The sequence below is a fragment of the Cricetulus griseus genome, chromosome 3 (assembly GCF_003668045.3).
Source record: "Cricetulus griseus strain 17A/GY chromosome 3, alternate assembly CriGri-PICRH-1.0, whole genome shotgun sequence".
NCBI classification, from domain to species: Eukaryota; Metazoa; Chordata; class Mammalia; order Rodentia; family Cricetidae; genus Cricetulus; species Cricetulus griseus.
In genome coordinates, this window is record NC_048596.1 from 71,451,248 (window position 1) to 71,472,349 (window position 21,102).

General features: G+C 44.3%; 1 protein-coding gene across 1 annotated transcript in view; it reads right to left on the reverse strand.

Moving 5' to 3' along the window:
* The window catches only part of LOC100754084 (phospholipid phosphatase 4), a 114,093-nt gene that overhangs the window by 51,169 nt on the left and 41,822 nt on the right, over positions 1 to 21,102 (reverse strand). The window contains exon 2 of the mRNA XM_035441289.1: positions 10,760 to 10,868. Coding sequence (XP_035297180.1) covers positions 10,760 to 10,868 — 109 coding nt within the window. The remainder of the gene's footprint in view (positions 1 to 10,759; positions 10,869 to 21,102) is intronic.

The window sequence follows — 21,102 nt, forward strand, 5'->3', positions numbered from 1 at the left end:
TATACCATAGAAAGCAAAGGTCTGGGGCAGAAGAAACCACACCCAGGCTGGAGAGGACAGGAAGTGGAGGGACATGAGGGAAGGCATATTTCAGACAGAGTTGGTCATGAGCTCTTGACATTCCAGCTGACTTCCCACTGCAGCCCCATGGAGCATTTCTCTGTTATCCCCTCCTTTTCTTGGAGTTGATAAGACTGCTTATTTTAGCTCTGTCTTTAAACCCATTATTTACTTGAGCTAATCTGAAAGGGAAACGTAACATTATTCTTTTCAACTAGACAGACTTAACTAAAGCTTGGTTACATAAAAATGGCCTCTATTCTTCATCCTTTAGATACACACTCTGCCTCATTCATACTCCCTCCCTAAGAAAAGAGCGGAGTGTCATACTACGGTGTTCAAGTCTATAAGCCCAGTAATTAACAAACACATCCCATAGTGAGGAACCTCAGTTTCCAGACTTACCACCCCAGAGGATGGGAAGTCCACACAATATACTACACCCAAGCTTGGAGATGAAGGCCTAGATAACTTATTTAAACTATATATGTACCCAATTTAGTTTTCCAGAGGACTAATGAAAAAGCTAGAGATTTAGACACAGGTTAAATTACTTTGATTGCTAAAATAGCTCAGTAGAATTGTCTCATTGTCTGACTGACTGACTCTCTCTCTCTCTCTCTCTCTCTCTCTCTCTCTCTCTGTGTGTGTGTGTGTGTGTGTGTGTGTGTGTGAGAGAGAGAGAGAGAGAGAGAGAGAGAGAGAGAGAGAGAGAGAGAGAGAGAGACCCATGCACATGCAGGCAGCCACACTGGGCACCTTCTGAGAATCCCTACCCGTGAGTACCCTTTACTTCACACTGACTCAACACCTTTTAAGCTTATCTTGTCTTATTTTTCCAGAGTTTAATTTTGACCAAAGGAAAAAAAAAATCAGTTGGGTGTAAATGAGATTTCTTTTTCAAATGTGATTATCTAATTAAGATCATTCCCAGCCCCTAAAGCAAGAACTGTGAATACTCTACCTAAGAAGGCTTCCTTAATTTCAGTCTTGTCTGTCCGCCGGATAATTTTCACCACACAAATAACAGCCAAGGGTGTGAGGAAAGAAATTGCCTGGAAGAAACAACAAATAATCCCTCGTGAGGACTCTGATTTGCTTCAGATGTGGCAATTCATGATTAGTCCCAGTCAACTTCAACTCGATAGTCAAACAACCTTACTGAATTGACCTTAAACAAAGAAGGGCAACTTGTCTATATGGAGCAAAAACACAGGCTCAGGAAACTGGAGGTCTGATTGCAGGTTCTAATTGATTTGTAATTGCTAGGAGCCACATTTAAAGTGGGAGCTTTTTAAAGAGTAAAGAATAGTGTATAATTAGGATAGTTCATCAGCACCAGTAAACCCTGGACCTCCCCCCACCCCGTGTATGTGTGGGGAGGGGGGCATGACTGCAAGCTGTTGCTCCACCTCCCTAGAGACATGAGAGGATAGGCCTTCTTAATGAGAGTCAATCAACTCCTTCCCCTTTTGAGTTCTTCTATTGAATATCCCTTTCTTTTTTTCCTTTTAGGTTAGAAGTGAGTCCTTTCATACAGATTCTTCCTCCAACTTCACAAGATATAGAGTCACCTAGAAGTCAAACTTCTGGGTTTATAAGGCAGTTTCTAGATCATATTAATTTGTGTAGGAAGATATAATCTAACTGTGAGCAGTACTGTTCCGTGAGTAGGGTCCCAGACAGAACGACAAAGAGAAAGAGGCTGAATACCAGCACTCATTTCTCTCTCCCTCTCTGCTTCCTAACACAGATGCAACATGACCAACCACTTCTGGATTCTACTGACATGATTTCCCCACAATCATGGACTGTATCCCCCTCAGACTGTAAGCCCTAATAAATCTGTTCTTCCTTAAGTTGCCTCTTGCCAGGTATTTGGTTATAGCAACAAGGAAAGTAACTAAGGTTCCATCTACCCAAATCCACACTGGAATGAATCTGGTGGGTCTACATGTAACCAGGCTCATCATAAAGCATATGAGGCAATTCCTGTATTTGGATTATTGAAGGCTCATGGTGGCTCTGAGACAACTTCCTGTGTTCAGTGACAGGCCTGGGGACAGATAGCTTATAAGTTACAAGCATGGTCTCTGCCTCCCATATGGAGTTTCTTTAACTACTGTGGCCACAAGGAGGAAAGGTGTCTACTTAAATCTTCATATGTAACAGTGTCTGGATGGATGGAACATGGCATCAATCCGTAAGTGATGGGAAGGGGGTGGTAACTATGGACCCTTTATGTTCCCACTTAGGAATTCTTCAATGTGTTCAGATGAGATGTCACTTTTCACAGAGGGGCTTCTTGATAGGACAAAGTCATAAATGGAATTCATGCAAATGACCACAACCTTTCAGAACAGGCTTTTTCCATTTCAATCAATTACTTTGGGAACTCATCTTTGGTTTCTGCCTCCAGAGACAGCTAATGAGACACCAGAAATCCTTCCTTCTTATTTGTCATTATGTCTTTGTGACCATGAGAGGTATTAACTGGTTAGGGGTTGTCTCCTCATTAGTTATGGCTTTGGATGACATGGGCTTTGAAACCAACTGATGACGCCCGGAAGCCAACTGCTCATATCTGAAAAACCTCAGGGCTTGCTGACATGCTGACATACTTGTATGACAAGTGTAGGGACCAAGGATCACATTTTTAAAACAAGTATCCCAAATGATCCTGACGGTGCTGATTGAGAAACACATCTTTACATTCAGATCCTGAAAACCAATGTCGAGAGTATCACCTCCTAAGAGCCAAGACCACAGTCAAGGCTCAAGAATCCTTTCTGACTTCAAATGCAAATGTCAAGCTCAGCAGCCTAATTATTTCCCATCCCTTAAAACCCTGGGTATAGTTCATGCCACATGTTCCCAAAGAGAACAACTCACCAAATACTGAGCTGTAAGGACAACACCAAAAGTCAAGCCTTAATAGAATAACAGAGCAGAAGAAAAGTGTTAAGAGACAACCCTAGCCAACATACTCCCATATGTGTAGGCAGAAATAAAACTCCAAATAAAATATGAGGCCCCAGAGACTGGTAAATGGGATTTTAGAGTAGGACATTTTGGCCCAAATAAGGGATAGTGTATCAGGTAACAAATATGCAGGCTCACAGCCAGGAGTGATAGATAAGGAGTCACTAGGGCCTGATGACAAAGGACTTTCTTTAAACATCATTCCCTGTCACAGATCTCTTGTTTTTAATTAGGTCTCCCTCCCCTCTGCCTCTGCCAAGACAAAACTTCATTATATCCACTCTGTAACTTTCCCAAGTAGGTGCTATTTGGGATCATTTTTATGACCACCAATCACCTGCTTACTGAGCCAGTACTAAGCACGGGGTTGGGGGCAGGGACAATTCACTTTTCCCACTTCAAGAGCTCAAGAAAAGGGCTCTAACCTGACAGAGTGCCAAGTTCTATCTCCTAACAGAAGTATCTGTGAGTAACTGTAGGGTGTGATCTCTCCTATGTCCTAGCAACACTGGGGGCACCAGTCTCATGCCCTTGTCCTGTCCATGTATGGTGGTTTGGATAAATGCCCTGCATCAGCAGTTCTCAACTTGTGGGTCCATATTTTTGATGGTCTTAAGAACTGAGACACCTTTTTTCTTTCCATGGTGCTAGGGATTGAACCCAGGGCCTTGCATATCCGAGGCAAGCGCTACCCACTGAACAACACTCCAGCCTCCCCCAGTTTTGTTTTTGAGACAGGATCTCAACATATAGTCCAGGCTGGTCTTGAACTTACAAAGGTTCACCTGGCTCTGCCTTCTGAATGCTAGGATTAATTAAAGGCATGAGCTGCTGTACCTAAGTCTTTAAAGGTTTCTTAGAGATTTTCATCTCTCTGGGTGATTGCAGACAAGTATGTGCTCATATCTACAAACTGAAATCAGACCCTCAACTGGAGTTTGCTAGAAGTTTCTGAGGCAGGTAATCCAAAATAGCTGTTTATCTGTAACTACACTAAAGCTGGTGAAATAAAGTAAACTTTCTTCTAGCTGTGAAGGTTGGGAGCATAGTAAGCATTGGGGTGGTGGCAGTAACGGAGCAACACTAATGGAAGGAAGGTTTTGTGCAGTGCAGTGCAGACATGCAGGTGTGAGGACTCGAGAATCTGACCCAGATAAATTTGAGTAGTACTGTGGCTTCAGTTAAAATTTGAAGGGGAAGAACTCTCACAAATGAAAGATGACAGCCTGAGCACCCACAGCATGGGGAAGGTGAGTTAATCAGGGATTAAGTTACAGGGCTTCTTCTACCTTGGCTCTGGGCATGAGCTTCATTGGTCTTCAGTGATAGGCTTGTTTTCTTTACACTCCACGCAGGTGGTAGAGGCTTAAGCTGTAAAGCACTCCTAGGAAGCACATGAGGATTATAAGGGTACTGCTTTGGCTTTTGCTGTCTCAATTATGTGTGTTTTAAAACAATTAGAAACTTTTTAATGATTTTTAACTTTTAAGCATTTTTGTCACTCTTTGAGCTCTTGAAGACTGAACTGCAGTATATTACAGAGATTGCTTTGTCTCCTATAAAGTCAAGCTTGACAAAAAAATTCATAATTTGTAACCCACCTTGTCTGAACTTTTATGCTGGTATGTAATTAATAGATTCTAACTAGTGTGGTGATATTTTTACAGGCAAACCTGATTAAAGAACTCTGAAAAGCTTTAAAGTGGCCTTTCTGTTACATGTGTGGCACAGGTGGCTGATGAGTATGGGACACTTGTGTCCTGTGCTTCTTATCCAATGCTATCAGACACACGAGTTTTGCATTTAACACACTTGAGTGCTGTGAACCTTCAGGACTGCACCAGTCCAACACAGCCTTTGCATGGTGGCAAGTTATCTTGTTTCATTTGTGGTTAAAGACAGATGTTTGTGCCTATCAACATCCATCTTGTGGTTGGCCATATAATCACTTGCTACATATTGTGACCCCATGCAATAAAGCAGAATTATACATATATATGTATGTATATATAGTTACCTTTGGGTCCCCGAAGTCCCTAAGATCAATTACAATGTAGATAAGGCCACAAACTTGTAAGGAGCAGAGTGCTGGCTTTGAGTGAGTGGCTGCCATCTGATGAACTCTGGTTGGAAGGAGGTCAGTGCAGTATGTGGTCACAGATGAGGCCACAGACTATTGGCAGTAAGGCACTTGGTTTCTTTATGTTCAATGTATTTTTCTCATGTACAGATAAATACACATCAAAAACTTAAAGGAAAAAGTGGCAAAATTACAGTTACGAAGCAACAATTAAAATAAATATATGGTTGGGGGTTCCTAAGACAGTCAGAAATCTGTGATTTCCAACTGTGGTGACCCATAGGTTGAGAAGCACTGTGCTATGTAATCTCATGCATTTGAATTCTTGTCTCCGGTTGATAGCGACATCTGGGAAGACTTTGGCAGTGTGCTGGAAGAGGGATGTCCTGGAGGCCTTGTGGTTTGGAAAGCCACACACCATTCCTTTCCTGCTTGTGGTCTAAGATATAAGCTCTTAGGGAGCAGAGAGCCCAACACAGAGCAGAGATACATCTATATTTACCATTGCCTCTATATCCCCAAATGAATGTAACATGTATTCAGAGTACACCCACAGAGGATGAGGATCTCGTATGGGATTGACGTGCGCCCCACACAACCCCACCTGACCTGAGCAGAGAATGCCGGGCAAAGGAAGAAAGCTGAAAACATAAAAGAACAGATGTTCCCAGGCATCTTGCCCAAGCAGTATATGATCACTGTTTCCAAGTGGATTCCCACCTTATATACCCACCAGTGAATCTTACATAGGAAATGTCCTCAGTGTCCAGATGCTACTCTTTAGCACTGCTGCAGAGCACTAGACTGTCCCAGATGTGGCTAGGAAAGGCCAGGCTTGGAGCAGCCTATGGAGGGGGGGGGGGTGGTAGGATGTTTAACAACAAAGGATTCCAGTCCAAAACATTCCAATATCAAGATTCTAGCCAATGAGGAGGCCACCAAGGCTCACTCATGTCACAACAGGGTCAAAATGCCTACAATGGGTGGAGAAGCATTTTTAAAGACAACTAGAACACACACAGACACCCAGAAAAGGCTCCATTTTGGGTAAACAGTAGCAATCTGTCACCAAGGAAAGGACCATCAAAGACTTAAAAAGAGACTACAAATTAAACTGTCTATCACCCACAAAGTGTGTCTCTCTCCTTCCGTCCTCTCCCCAAACAGACTAGTTCCTATCTTCCTTAAAGGCATCCCAGAATAGGAAACCATCCTAGCACATCATCACAGTGACAGGAAGATTCTGGGGGATGAAATCAGGTGAGCTCTGGCCACAATCAGAAGAGACAAAGAAAATGAGTTGGATGTTTCCTTGAAAGGCAAGGGAAAAAAAATCTGTGGAACTCTCTTCTCAGTCTCCCATTGAGTCTAAGCTGTTTTTCAAAGGGTTTTCCAGCAATGCTGAACTGCCCAGTTGACATCTGTGTCTGAACCTCCACTAAAATAGAAGCCACATGGTACTCAATCCTGCATCCCTACTGCCCAGCCCTGGACTTGGCTCACAGCAGATGCTTTATCACTGCCTGGGTATGAGGAAAAATAATAATAATCATTAATCTGGAGACACCCACCATCTGGCTCCATCCCTGCCTCCTCTGCCCCCTGATAAATGCTGACTCAGTTCACCCAACAGACACCCCCAATAAACTCCGACTCAGTGGGCCTACATGGCTCTGACCTCCCACGCTGGAACCTTTATGTCTGAATTATCTGTGTGTCACATGCTGGCATCACCTCTCCACCTCACCCAAGTCCAAAAGGTGGCATCAGAGCATCAGGGCTTCTCGGTGTTCTGAGAGGGGCTGGTCTAGCTTCTAACAGTTGTAAGACATCGGTGGAGTTGTTTGGTTTTTCATCCTGAAATTATTGAGCTGATGAAAAATGGTGCCATCAGAGAGTCTGATTAACTGAGATGCCGCTCATTATGTGATGAGCACAAGCACTGTTCTCAAAAACCATGGCCACTGTGGTAGCCCATGATGGTGGCAGTGATGGGAATGGTGACAGATGACAGTGATTAAAGTGATGATAGTGACGAGGATGGTGGTAACAAGATGGTGGTGAAGATGGTGATGAAGAAGGTGATGAAGCTCCATAGAAGCTTACCTGAATCTCCCCTCTGACCTTTCCAGATCCTATTTGATATCAGAGTAAATATGCAAGGTTCCTGGGGGACCTGGAACTAGCTCTTGTAGACCAGGCTGGTCTCCAACTCACAGAGATCCTCCTGCCTCTGCCTCTGCCTCTGCCTCTGCCTCCCAAGGGCTGGGATTAGAGGGGTGTGCCTGACCTGACTCCCTGTTCTCCACAGCCCTTATGGTTTCCCCTACCTACAACATGTTCTTTGGAAGTGTGCCCTGAATGCACAACATGGCATCAACATGTATACTAAGTAACATTCATGACCAACTGATATTCCCAACACCAATATCAGTGTTTGATCATGCTCTGATAGACCCCACACACTCAGCAAGCAATCGTGACCTCTTGAATAATAAGCACAGTCTCTGGCAAGGGACTGACTGCTTGGGGATGACAGAGAACTGTTAAGTCAAGACTCAAATGTTTCTGAAAAGAATCCTTGGTCTGTCTCTCTGGTCAACAGGGAGACAGAATTATCATGGAAAAACAAGCTCTTGGCAGCTGGGTGGTGATGGTGCAAGCCTTTAATCCCAGCACTTGGGAGGCAGAGGCAGGCAGATCTCTGTCAGTTCGAGACCAGTCTGATCTACAAGAGACAGTTCCAGGACAGCCTCCAAAGCCACAGAGAAACCCTGTCTTGAAAAACCAAAACAAACAAAAACAAGCTCTTGGCATTAAACAGTCTCACTATACGCAGACCCATTACCTGCACTGTAGGAGCCACAGGCAGATAAAATGGGAGCTGGGACTTTTCTGAGGAGGTCAATATGGTTTATTCTCCCTTTGACTGCACTTGACTCAATCACCAAACCTTTACTATATTATTTTTCTGGTTGCATTTGACCAAGGGGTTTTGAAACACACACAAACACACATGCACACTCATGACTTGGGGGCCACTAATTACTCGAACAACATTTTAGTTAGAAAGTTCACCATTGGATGGAAACATTTCAACCTACATAAAAGATTGCAGGTTTTATAAATGAAAGAATGGAATTTAGGCCAGTGAGGTGGATAAGCCAGTAGAGGTACTTTCTGCCAAACTTCTACCACCAGTGTTTCATCACTGGAATCTACAAAGAATAAGGGGAGGTCCAACTCTCACAAGCTGTTTTCTGACTGTGACAGGCACACCATGGCATGTGTACATGCACACACATATGTACATGCACACAGAATAGATGAATGAGCCTCCAAGAGAAACTGACCTAGATTAAATATCTGGGAGACCATATGGGCCACTCAACTTTCTTCTGCAGACACTGGGAAAGCTTTTGAGGGCCCAAAGCTGACAAACAATAGCTCACATTAAGTTCTTAATAAAATCTAGGTGAACAAATATAATTATGGAATGACAAAGTATTTTCTACCTTCCAGCTGCAGATATTTTAAATGGCGTGCCTGCTCTCCTGTTGTTCTTGTGAACTGCACTGACTCTTGTAGCCAAACACATGTGCTTCATCAACCACTATTAACAAAGTAAAAGACTGAACTTGTTTCATTACAAGGCTAGAGAGTGTCAGTGAGCGGAGGCAAATACATGTCTATTCTCCAAAACTCACAGCATTGAAGGGCCTTTCTGCATCTCACCCAAACCACTGGCACTAAACAAATTGTTTTATTCCCCTTATGTCTGCAGCCAGAATATTTGTGGCATCTGCATCTAGTCCTCAAAACAATCCATTGTTCATAAATCTCAGCTAGAGTCGCAAATTTCTCTCAATGTCCCGTATGAACATTCATCTCCAAATTGCATTTTATAGCACATGAAATGCAAAACCCTGGGAAGAATGGGTCTGAGTGATAAACAGATGTTTTCCCCTAATTGTGCTGTGAAGTCATTAGCCACACACTGGTTCCTTCATATCTACGATTTATTGAGTTAGGATGGAATTGGAAAAGATCTTATTGTAATATGTATTTGTTATGACTTCCTGCCAACCGACTTTAATAGTTCACTTTGCCTAAGATTTACAGAAATCTATTTTATTTTCCAAGCTGAAAAGTAATTATTAAAAGCAACTGTAATAACACCTGAATGTTCACACAGTATAGAAGGCATTTCCATTTGCAGATATTTAAATCTTTCTAACTATAGTTACTTAAAAAGCTTTCCTCTGTAAAATAAAGGGATTTCTTTCAAATAGTCCCATGTGGACTGTGAATGTTCTCGAATAGTAACCACAGTCCCCTAGAAGCACAGGCAGAATGGTAGGTCAACCGGAATCACCTTCAAGCCACTAGACAGCCCGTCTGAAAGTTTTGTTATTGTTTCCAGTGGAGGGAGCACGTCACTGCTTCCTTTGCTACTGAACAGCTCACTGGCAATGTTCCAGGAGCAACTGAGCATCAATCAGATGCTCTGGACCATCCAAGGCAGTCTTAAGGTGGACACTGATCTCCAGAGTTGATTGCTCGGATCAGACACTGTCACTCACCAGCTGTGTGGCGTCAGGAAAGTTCCCTCATCTCTCTGGAAGTCACTTCTGACCCTGCAGGGTGTGGCTAGTAATGAGCCATCTTCTCTGACATAGGCTGGGACTATATGAGGTAGCCTTTCCATAGGCACTGGCACACAGGGAGGGAAAGGTCAAAGACTGTAACTGCCATGAGGTAAGAGGAGGAGGTAAAAATAATCCCACTATATCCACCAGCTGTTTGGGTGTTTGCTTATTCATTCTAAGAGCAAGATATAAGACAACATCTAGTGGTTAGGATATGGGGTGGGCTTTTTTTAATGTGTCTGGGTGTGTGGCATACACATGCATATTTCTGTTGGTATGTACGTGTGTGGGCATACACACACGTGCGTATAGCGTAGAGGTCTCTAGTTTACGATGGATGTCTTTCTTATACTCAAATGGTATTCCACCTTATATACTGAGGCAGGTTGTCATACTTGAACCTGGAGCATACTGATTTGCCTAGACTAGCTTGCATGCTTGCCGAGGATTGTTTGTTTCTGCCTTCCATGTGCTGGGATTACAGGCTGGTCACCACACCCACTCAGCATTTCCATGGGTTCAGGGTATCCGATCTCTGGTCCGCACATGTGGCAAATACTTTACCCAATGAACCATACTCCCCAGGCCACCACAGGGTCACCTTATCAGTGGTCAACAACTGTCCAGCCCAAACTAGACACATGGTTTAGCAAAGCTCTCTACATTGATTTCCAGGCTTATTCTGCAAGGAGAAGGGATAGGGAATTCTTGTCACTAGCTTCCAGTCTGCTTTACTACACTGTCACTATGTAGAAACATTCAACATAACTCAGGTAAGCAAGTCTCCTCTTCTTCCAAAGTGTTAGACAATCACAGTTTCTCAAGTGAGCAACCAGTGCCTGTCTTGATCTGAAAGTGAGGCTTAACTGGACACGTCGCTTTGCTTTTTATTTAAAGTTGACTATTGTCCTCAACAGGGGTTGGAACAGTGAGGATCAAAGCATAGTCAGGATAGTGGACATATCAGCCACCAAACCACAGTACTTACAAACATCAGGCGCGTAGGTATGTTGTCTGACTGCACCAATGGATTTTTATAGAGCCAGATCTCTTCCGGCTGGATGACTCTCTGGAATGGATCCAAAAACTCTGTAAAACTGAAACAAAACAAAGAAAAGGACATGAAAGCTGAGCCTTCAGCTGCTATGAACAGACCCTGCAAGACCACTTCTGCATGACCTTAGGAGAATCTTCCAGACATCTGGGAAGGGGAGAAATGGCCCCCAGTGATGGTCCTCAGCCAGTTCCAACTGGACAAAGACAAAGAGACACTGAGACTGTAGAGTCCTCTGTCACCCCCTGCCAGCAAGGACTCATTCTTGCTAAGGGAACAGCTTTGGAACTGTTTTTACAAAGACTCTAAGAACTCAGGCTCCTAACGTGAGCTGAAAGCTCAAGTGCCATACAACAGCTCATGCAGGGTCAAGGCCAGGCCAGCAGCACAGCAGCTCAGGACAAAATGGGTCTGAGACTCATCAGGCTCCCTTGACCTACCCAGGGAACAGGAAGTGTCCTGCCCTCCCTCCTGCTGCCCAGTTGAAGACATGATGCTGCCACTCCCTCCACTAGGGGGCAGAAGAAGGATGAAGAGATGTGGTGATGGGATGTTTTGGGTAGGCTAATAGGCTAGCTCTAGGCATCTTTTATCTTCAAATTTCACCCTCTGAGAACTTGCCTCTGTGATGGGAACCCACCATGTATTGCCAATATGGGTTATGTCTTCATTAAGTTGAACAACCAAAAGCAATCACGAAAGGGGAAATGGTTGGGGTGTGGGAGACAGGCAATATGAATTTACCAGTATGAATTTTCAGATTTCAGCCATTAACCTCTGTCCAGCCTCTCAAGCCCCATCTCCACCTAAACTTCATTCGGAATGATTTGGGGTATGAATGGCTGGGAGCCAGAGCATCAGGAGACTGCAGTCCTCCACTGTTAGGCTGAGAAATTTTGATCCTGAGCCAATAGGATGGGAAGTGTCGCTCAAAGTGATGCCCCTGGCAATGAGATGCATGGGACTTGGAGAAGAGCAGAGGAATGAAGGCAAGAGAGTGGTCGGGGTATACAATTGCCCCAGTAAGAGGTGCCTGCAAAGTGGTTGGGAGGGCATGCAGGTGGTCAGGAGGGAGTGGTTCAAGTCCAGTCCAAGATTCTAGTTTGGGGTACTATGGACCAAGATGAAGAGCTTGGGGTGGCAGCTAGAAGAAGAGGAGGACAACTTTGTGCTCCTCCAGAGATTTTTATGGTAGCTAGTAGCCTTGGTCTACTAGCCATCCCAGTTTTAGTCCTGAATTCAGGAATTCCCTCTGTTAAAGGCAAAAACAAAACAAAATAAAACAAAAACAAAAACAAACAAACAACAAAAAAAAAACCCATCATCAAAGGGCCAGATCCTAGCCAAATTGGGTACCTCACAACTCAATTTGTACCCCAAACTTGAGTGTCATATGATTATGGTCTGTCTGCGTTTTTCATGCACATTTTCAGCAGTGACCACACAAGGACTGTGAGCTGAGACCCTTCTAGGGTAGCTGGCCCACTAGGTGGCTCCGATACTGCCATAGTTGACATCCACTCTGAACAGCTTCACTGTATACCATCAGATGGACCAGCCTCACAGTCCACTCTATGGTGAATTTAAGAGAAGTGATTCCTCCCTGTCTGTTTCTACATGCCTTCCTGCTCTTCCTTCTACTCTGAGTCACCTCTAACTGTGGGTGGGGTTTTAATCTCTAAGAATCTGTGTACTTAGGAATTCCAAGAAAAAAGAGGAGCCTTTGACAGTTCTGCTCAGCCCTGGGTCCACGGCACCTCTACCTGGAATGGAAGAGTCACCTGGGAAACACTTGTCAGTGCAGTAGTACTGTCATAGAGACCAGCCAAGTCCTCAGCAGCCTGAGTCCAGAGTGTGCCTATTGCAGAATGAGGTCCCATGTGTGCTAAGAACCTGCAAAACAGCTCTGGGCCCCATGTACTTTTCTCAAAGAAAGGCATGCCAAGCACTTCCCTGGGCATCAGAAAATGGCTCCCTGTCACAGCTCCCACCCCCACCCCAACCCCCTTGAAGCTGCTCTGTTACTGAGTAAAGACTATCCCTTGTGGAGTTTCAGTGTGTTCACCTGACTGGGGAAGCGATCAGAAGCCACAGCTGGAGATGGGTGAGAATCTTCTAGAGACTTGCTGGTCAGATGTACAAATTAGGAACAGGACCTGGGGATGTGGATTTTAAACTATTCTGCCGGTGCCATGCTCCAACTCTGACCCCAGTGATTGCTTAAGGGTCCTGTATTCTTGACTCCAATTTGATGATTTAATTCTCATCATTGACAATCCCAGTGTTTCAATCCAACCCTGGTCATGTGGTACATGGAAAACCTTTTCCTTAAAACCCCTAATCTGTAGTTTCCTTGTCTGTGAATTGACTCCATTTTACAGAGCTGGAATGGAAATTAAACTGAAAGAATATACATGGAAACTTGGTTGAAACTCAGTTGGTAGATGCTCGCCTGGCATGCACAAGGCCCCAGGCTCTATTCCCAGCACCGTATCAACTGAGTATGATGCTGCACACCTATAATCCCAGCTCTTGGAAAGTGAAGGCAGAGGATGAGTTCAAGCATATGGAAGGCTAGCCTGGACTATATGAGAAAGGAAAAGAAAAAGACAAAGGAACGGAAAGAGGGAAATAGAGGGAAGGGGAGAGAAAACCAAAAAGATGCGAGGAGAAGGAAAGGGGGGCTTGAAATACACAGAATATCCAGAAAAACATGGGAATAGCTATTTTTTCCATTTACAGCCGTACTCCAGTCTCTAGTGTGTGTTTCCACCAATTTTTAGTATTTTCTTTGACTGTATAGCAGCCTACTCCCTGCTCCCAAGTGTTTTAGAAGTATTTTAAACAAAATGAAAGGCAACAAAGTTTATTTCAAAGATGTTTTTAGGCCATACAGGCTGCTTGTGATAACTAAAACTTCAAGAATATTCTGATTATTACGAGTCCACAATAAATCATCCAAAAATATTTGATTTCATCTGTGAGTTTCTGGTTTGGAAAATTCTGGTGGTCCAGATGAAGAGTTCTTACTTAGATGCTCTCTTCCAATATCTTAGAACACTGGCTGACACTGTGTCTAGCTGAGGGCTGCATTCGGCTACCCGTCAAGATGGCTACCCACTGATGACAGCCTGGCTATGGCTGAACTGGAGTATCAATACATTCCCAAAAGTCCTGGGGTACTGAGAATTTCATCCAGCATCCAGAAAAAAGTAGGCAAAAGCTAGCTGACGTCTCCTGATCCAGCCCTGAGAGTCAGTCATATAAGAATATTTTCATAGTTTAGATGTTGATGACCCCCAAGAGCTCGGGTGTCTGAATTCTTGGTTCCTAGGAGGTGCTACTGTTTTGAAAGGATGTGGGACCTTTAAGAGATAGAACCTAGCTGGGGAAATGGGTCACTGAGGACAAGATTGGCATCTATCTATCTATCTATCTATCTATCTATCATCTATCTATCATCTGTTTTAAGGATTTATTAATTTTTATTTTATGCGTATTGGTGTGTCGCCTGCATGTATGTCTGTGTGAGGGTGTTGGACTCCTTGGAACTGGAGTTATAAACAGTTATGAGCTACCATGTGGACACTGGGAATTGAATCCAGGTTCTCTGGGAGAGCAGTCAATACTAATAACCACTGAGCCATCTCTCCAGTCTCAAGATTTGACATTTGTAGGCCCACCCTGTTTCCTGTCCCCAGTTTCCTAATCTGTCCAAATGTAAGTGAGCAGCCTTAGGCACCTGCCACCACATTGAAGAGCTACTTCTGTCTTCCCTGCCATGATGGACTGTGCCCCTAAACCATGAGCCAGAAAGGACCCTTCATCCCTTAAGAGTTTGCTGTTGCTTATCAAGTATTTGATCACAGCAATGAGAAAATGAATGGATGCTGTCCATGTGGCCACAGGTATGGACAAGTCTTAAAGTTATCATCAAGGAAGAGAAGCAGATGCCTCCTCTTGACAGGTATAGAAAGTCCTGACTACAGAAAAGCAGGTGGATGCAGAATATGGCTTCAGCCACCACTGAAGCACCATCTGCCACCCACAGGGTGTTACTAACAGTAATGGTTCCACAGCCCACTGCCAGAGACCCCAGAACCTTGACTCCCATTTCTTCTCCACAAAGCAGGCCACAGGGCCAGAAGATTTAGACACATCATCTAGCAATTTCCTTTCCACTGTCCATGTCCTGGGTACCTCTGTCTGCCTCTCTGTCTGTCTTGTTACGAGCACTCTCTCCTACCAGCCTGGCCCCACAACTGCATCTGCCCCAAATGAACACTCAGAGACTAATGTTAATTATAATACTGTTGGCCAATGAGCAGGGCTTCTTATTGGCTAGCTCTATTTTAATTACTAACCCATTTCTATTAATCTAAGTATTTCCATGTGGTCTTATCTTACCAGAGAAAGAAAGATCAGGGGACTTGCTACTCCTCTGGCATCCTACATGCCGATTGCTCTCTGCCTACATCTCCTAGTCCCACCTATCTTCCTCCTGATTGGCCAAACAGTGCTTTACTCATCAACCAATAAGATAAACATATTTACAGAATGACATCTCCCATCACTGTCTCTCTGTCTCCATCTCTCTCTCTCCATCTCCCTGCCTCTGTCTCTGTCTCTGTCTCTGTTTCTCTGTCTCTCTGTCTCTACCCCCGCTCTTGTGGTGTTCATACACACATGGTGCATGTAAGTGTGGAAGCCAGAGGTCAACTAACCTCAGATACTGTTCTTCATATGTCATTCTCCTTGTGTTTTGACACAGGGTCTCTCCAGGGGACTTGGAACTTGCCCATTAGACTTGGCTGTCTGGCCAGCAAGCTCCAGGGACCCACCTGTTCTGCCTCTCTAGCACTTGGATTACAAGTATGTTTCTCTGCACCCTTCTTTTTAAGAAGATAGTTGGGATTGAACTAAGGTCCTTATGCTTTCCTGTCAGACACTCTTACTCAAGTTATATCCCCAGTCCACAGGGTTTACTTTCTAAAGATTAGGTGAATTTTTTCTAAAGTATTGTCACATACAGAGACTTTTGAACAATTCCTCACTGTACTAGGAGCAGCTGCAGCCAAAACACATCCATCAGGCAAATCATATCTCCTGGGAATAACAGTACTAAGAAAGATAGATGTCCCTTCTCTAGCCACTGGCGTCTGCTTCAGAGAATCCAGACAGGAGGGCAGCTGCTTGGAGGACCCAGGGTTATAAAAGCAAATGGGGTCAGAAGAGGGCACGAGGGATGGAAAAACTTGGAGACTTCTAACAGTGCTCCAGGGGAGGGCACAGCCAGCCCCAGGGGCATCTTTCCACAAACTCTTTAGGAATGGGCTGTAAAACCAGAAGTAGAAACTTGTTCTGAGGCTGGGGAGATTAATTGGGGAGGTGCTTGCTACAGAAGCATGAAGAACTGAGCTCCATCCCCAGAACCCACATCAAAGAGCAAGGCACAGGAGTGAGTGTTCACACTCCCACCATGGAGGAAGGCAGAGACAGGAAGATCCCTGGAGCTCACTGAACAGCCCCTTGGCCTATTGGTGTGTTCTAGTACAGTGACAGACTCCATCTCAAGAAATAATAATAAATAATGAAGGCTGACCATCTGAGAAAAACTGATATCTCAGGAAAGACAAAGTGGTCCCCCAGCCTTCACATGCAACTGCACACACAAAAGTACCTACATATACAAGAATATGCGCGCACACACACACACATACACACACACACACACACACACACACACACACACACACACCCCTTGCTTCTAAGTGAGCTATGAAGGTACTGTCTCTAGTTACCTCATCACCAGGAGTCACACTGAGGACATCCAATTGTGTGACAGGTCATAGGATCCCACACTTCAATGTGCCCAGCAAACGCATGGGGTCTTGTGACTACAGATCTACATACAAGAATGCCTGGGAGCTGATGTTTCTAGCAAGCTTCCTTCCTGATGATGGCATAATGCTTATCTGTAGATCATGACCTGGGGAGTCTGTCTCAATCTCAGTCTTGCAATCTGGACCTTCACTTAGCAATCCTCAGGGGACTGGGGTTCTTGCTAGGAGTTGAGACTCAGTGTTTTGAGTAAAAGTTAGGATCTTCTAATTCTGGCCATTCAAGAACCAGGTTGGCTGGTGTGTACCATTATTTTTCTGTAGACAGAATCTCTTTGGAAGCTACTCTGCTTATTTTAGAAGAAATTTCATGTCACTTTAATTATAAAACCAGCATGGTCTCCAATACACCTGCTAAGCCTCAAAATAAACACAATGGAATCACAGGACAGCTAACTAATCCTGAACAGTGACCACTGTCTCTGAACAGAAGTCTGTCTTATGAGAGGAGACAGAAATGTAGCCAAGGAGGTCTTCCCATGTAGGGTGGGAAAGGACCGAAGAAGCCACCGAACATCTCCACTGGCCCTTTGAGGAAGGCCATGCCCATGTCTAATCACACTCATCCAGTAAAGCTTCTAATAGCATCCTCAAACCCCACTGTGTCATACAAGGGAGGGGGGAATATAAAAAATCAGCATTAAACACTCAGCAATTTGGCAATTTGGGTCATTCTACAGGAAGGAAAGTGACTCCAGCAGCATTAGCAATATGTATCAACATACGCCAGTATGGTGACCACATCATTAGCTTTGCAAGAAAAGGATAAGGAGCATGAGGGCAACTCTTTGACTCCTGACAGGTACACAAAATTATTTAGTTTACTTTCATTTACAATGAATATAATGCAGATGTCAACATCTTAATGGCCCAAAGCTCTGACAGAGCCAGGCACCACGCAGCACCTCCAGGCTGAAGATGGAACTTGTTGCTTCCATTTTGAATGGCATTTCCCTGGCTCTGTGGGGGGGAAAAGATCTGAAGTAACTATGTGCACAAAACAGGACCCTGCATGCAGATTGCATGGACCATTCCCCGATCTTCACTGTGTACCACAGTAATCTTAACACTAGAGTAAGACTCCTGAAACTTCATTAAGTTTGATGACAAAAGTTAAACATATTGGGGAGAATCCTGTAGCAGAAGGAAGCACAGAAATCTAGCAGGTCATAAGGGGTCAGTCACTCATCACTTCAAAGAAAAAAAATGTTTTACAATGAGATGGTTAAGCAAAGGTACAACATTGTAACCAAAAAGCTCAGGATCAGTAAGAGTTATTAGTCTAACCTTCAAGTAATGAGTGGTGTCTTCCTTCCATTGTTAGTATGCATAAGACTTTATTGTTGACCTCAGTTCATTCAAAAAATACAATGTCTGAACTCTGTGAGTCAAATGTTTCTACTGCTACTAGAGTAAATAGATATGATTAAAGGCTAACATAAATATGCATATGCATCATTTCCTTTCATGAAAACTGTGACTGCCAAAAATCAAGTAACTTACTGGGCAAGAACTGAAGCCTGCTCCTGCTTCCCACTGTCTTAGAGGGCTGTCCTCAGAGTCCACACATGTTTTACTGTCCCCTCGACAAAGGGGATGATGTTCTCTGGCTTCTCGTGACCGTTTGAAGAACACAGAAAACACACAATCCATTTTCACAGACATGACCCTAACCTTATGCTCAGAAATTCTCTCCTTCATTCATGCACAGAGCATTTGTTTATGTCTCCCTTAAGTGCTCCTTGCACATACATAATGTAAACATACACACAGCACGCACAATGCAAAAGCAAGAAGATACATCAAAACTGTCTGAATGAGTACAAAGCATGAAAAAGAGAGAACACACTAAAATTTACCCAACTAGAAAAGAGGCAGAGGAGTTAATGACAACAAAGGAGAAGGGCAAAACACTAAAGTATGAAGGAGTGAGGCCAAAGTCAAAGGACAGAAAACGAAACTTTTTCCTCTGGAAGGACCTTCACCCCTCTTCCTCATGCCTTCTTCCTTCAGTGACCTGACTCTTCCAAGCAGCAAGTGTGATTCTGGGGGGACACACAGTACCACTGTGGGATCTCCTAGCTCTTTCACAGGTTGGCTACTCCTAGAGGATCCCAGATAGGGCCAGAGTCTAGACTGTTACAAGAGGTGTCCCTAAGCTCATATCTACTCACAAACTTACACATGTTCACACACATACACACTCCTGTACTCCCTGTGGCCAGTTCCATGGCTTAACCTGGCTTCAGCACATATCTGATTCTACAGGAAGGACACAGTAGGTGACAGTTTTTCTAACCTTTGCCAGCTTTTATTCAATCAACACACCATCTACAATAAGCCTGGGAGTATCTTCTAACACCAGTGACATCACTATGGCCCCTATTCTACAAGAGCAGCAGTCACAGGATCCTGAGCTACAGTCAAATGGAGTGATAGAGGTCAAGGTCTTTAGTTACAAGACTAAAAACACTGTCCAGGCATTAGAGTTCAACCCACTCTGCTGGGAGGAAATATCTAGTTTGGATACCTGAGTAGAGTAGATCCTGAACTAACTCTCTCTCTCTCACTCTCTTTCTCCCTCCTTCCCTCCCTCCCTCTCCTTCCCTCCCTCCCTCTCCTTCCCTCCCCCTCTCCTCCCTGCCCCCACATGCACGCGCGCGCGCGCGCACACACACACACACACACACACACACACACACACACACACACACACACACACACACCAGCACACAGGCCCAAAGCTACTCCCTACTCCTGGGACATTTCAGTGAATATGACAACAGACTCAGCCCAAAGTTGAGAACCAGAAGAGCAGTCCATTTCAACAAATCCCTAGTAGAACTTAGAAATAGCAAGTTCCAGGCCAAAGGGTACTAATGTCCTTTCTAACACACATTGTCAAAGCTCTGGTCTCCCTATCAGCCAATAAACACATAGCTTTTCCAATCTGTCTGTCCATAGGCCTCTCCCAAAATAAGTGGATGCTCCAGGGATAGGAAGTCATACACTTAGAAGACATCTCTTCCCCCACCCCACCTACTCCAGCTAGACAGAAATATGAACTTGTCAGATCATCGACATGGTCCAAATGTCTAATTCAGCACTTGCCTGTTGGGTGGCATGAGAAAGGTCATTTAACTTCTGGGAGTTCACTTTCCCCCACTACTCAGGATCATCATTCCTCCCAGGACCACTGCAAACGTTTTATTCACAACAACAAATGTTAGGGTCTGGCCACAGTGAGAGGTGGCTGCTTTTCTCGACAGTGTGAATGGCCATGGCTCCCATGGGAGGATGACTGGGTCTGAGACTGTCCTCTTCCTTTAAGTTCCCCTGAGGACAGTGTGATTGTGTGTTGTGGGAAGGGCTCAGACAGAAGAATGGTTTCAACCACCACTTGACTTTGACCATTCAGTGAGCCAACCGTGGTGCAGAAGGCTGTTTTCAAACCCTGATATCTACAGGGGAAAGACCTGATGTGTGCTAAAAGGGCTTTGCAAGTGAGAGCCAACACTAAAGAGTGTTTCCTAATTGCACTATTGACTTTTCCTCTCCACTGGGCCCCTGCAAATAGACATCAACTGTGGCTGGTAGAAGAGGCTGGGAGGAGGTCTATCAGATTTTTCATTAGTCCTGGGAGTGAGGGGTGGAAAGTGGTTGTGGAGAGAACATATTGATGGATTATCTCTGAGTCGGTAAACCAGCAGCCAGACTCCAGAGTCTGAGTCTGAGTCCTTGGAGACCCCAGGTACAAAGGGAACTATTAGAATCTCAAGCAGAACTACCCATCACACTGAGCTCTGTCCTGTGCCAAGCACTTACTTCACTTGGTGCTTTCCAAAGATGTTTCGGTAATCCTCAGAACCACCTTAGGGGATGGGGGGCTGGCAGTATTCAGTTCAGAACCAAGTGCACTAAAGTTACAAGATACAGGATGCCTGTCTAGGTCCATACTGATTTTTAAAACCGTTGTTATTGTTGTGAGCACATGAATGCCATTTTGTTGTTGTTGTTATCATTATTACTGTGAGTGCATGAATGCCACTATTAATATTAGTTATTGTTATTGTCATCACCATCATTGTTATTGTGAGTGTATGAACTCTCCGTAGTGGGAGTGCAGAGGTCAGAAGACAGGAGGACAATTCATGTCATCAGGATAATTTGGCAAGTGACTTTATCACTGAGCCATCTCACTGACAGCCCATACAGCTCAGCCTGCAAGTATCTATTATTTCTTGGGGTACATGCTACAATCTTAAGGAATTCTAGGTCTCATCTCTCCCTCATGTCTCCCGCACACTGGTCTCCAGCCTCACTCAGTGTGAATGGCAGGTCAGGTTTTTGGAGAGGACAGTCCCTGTGTTTACTGGT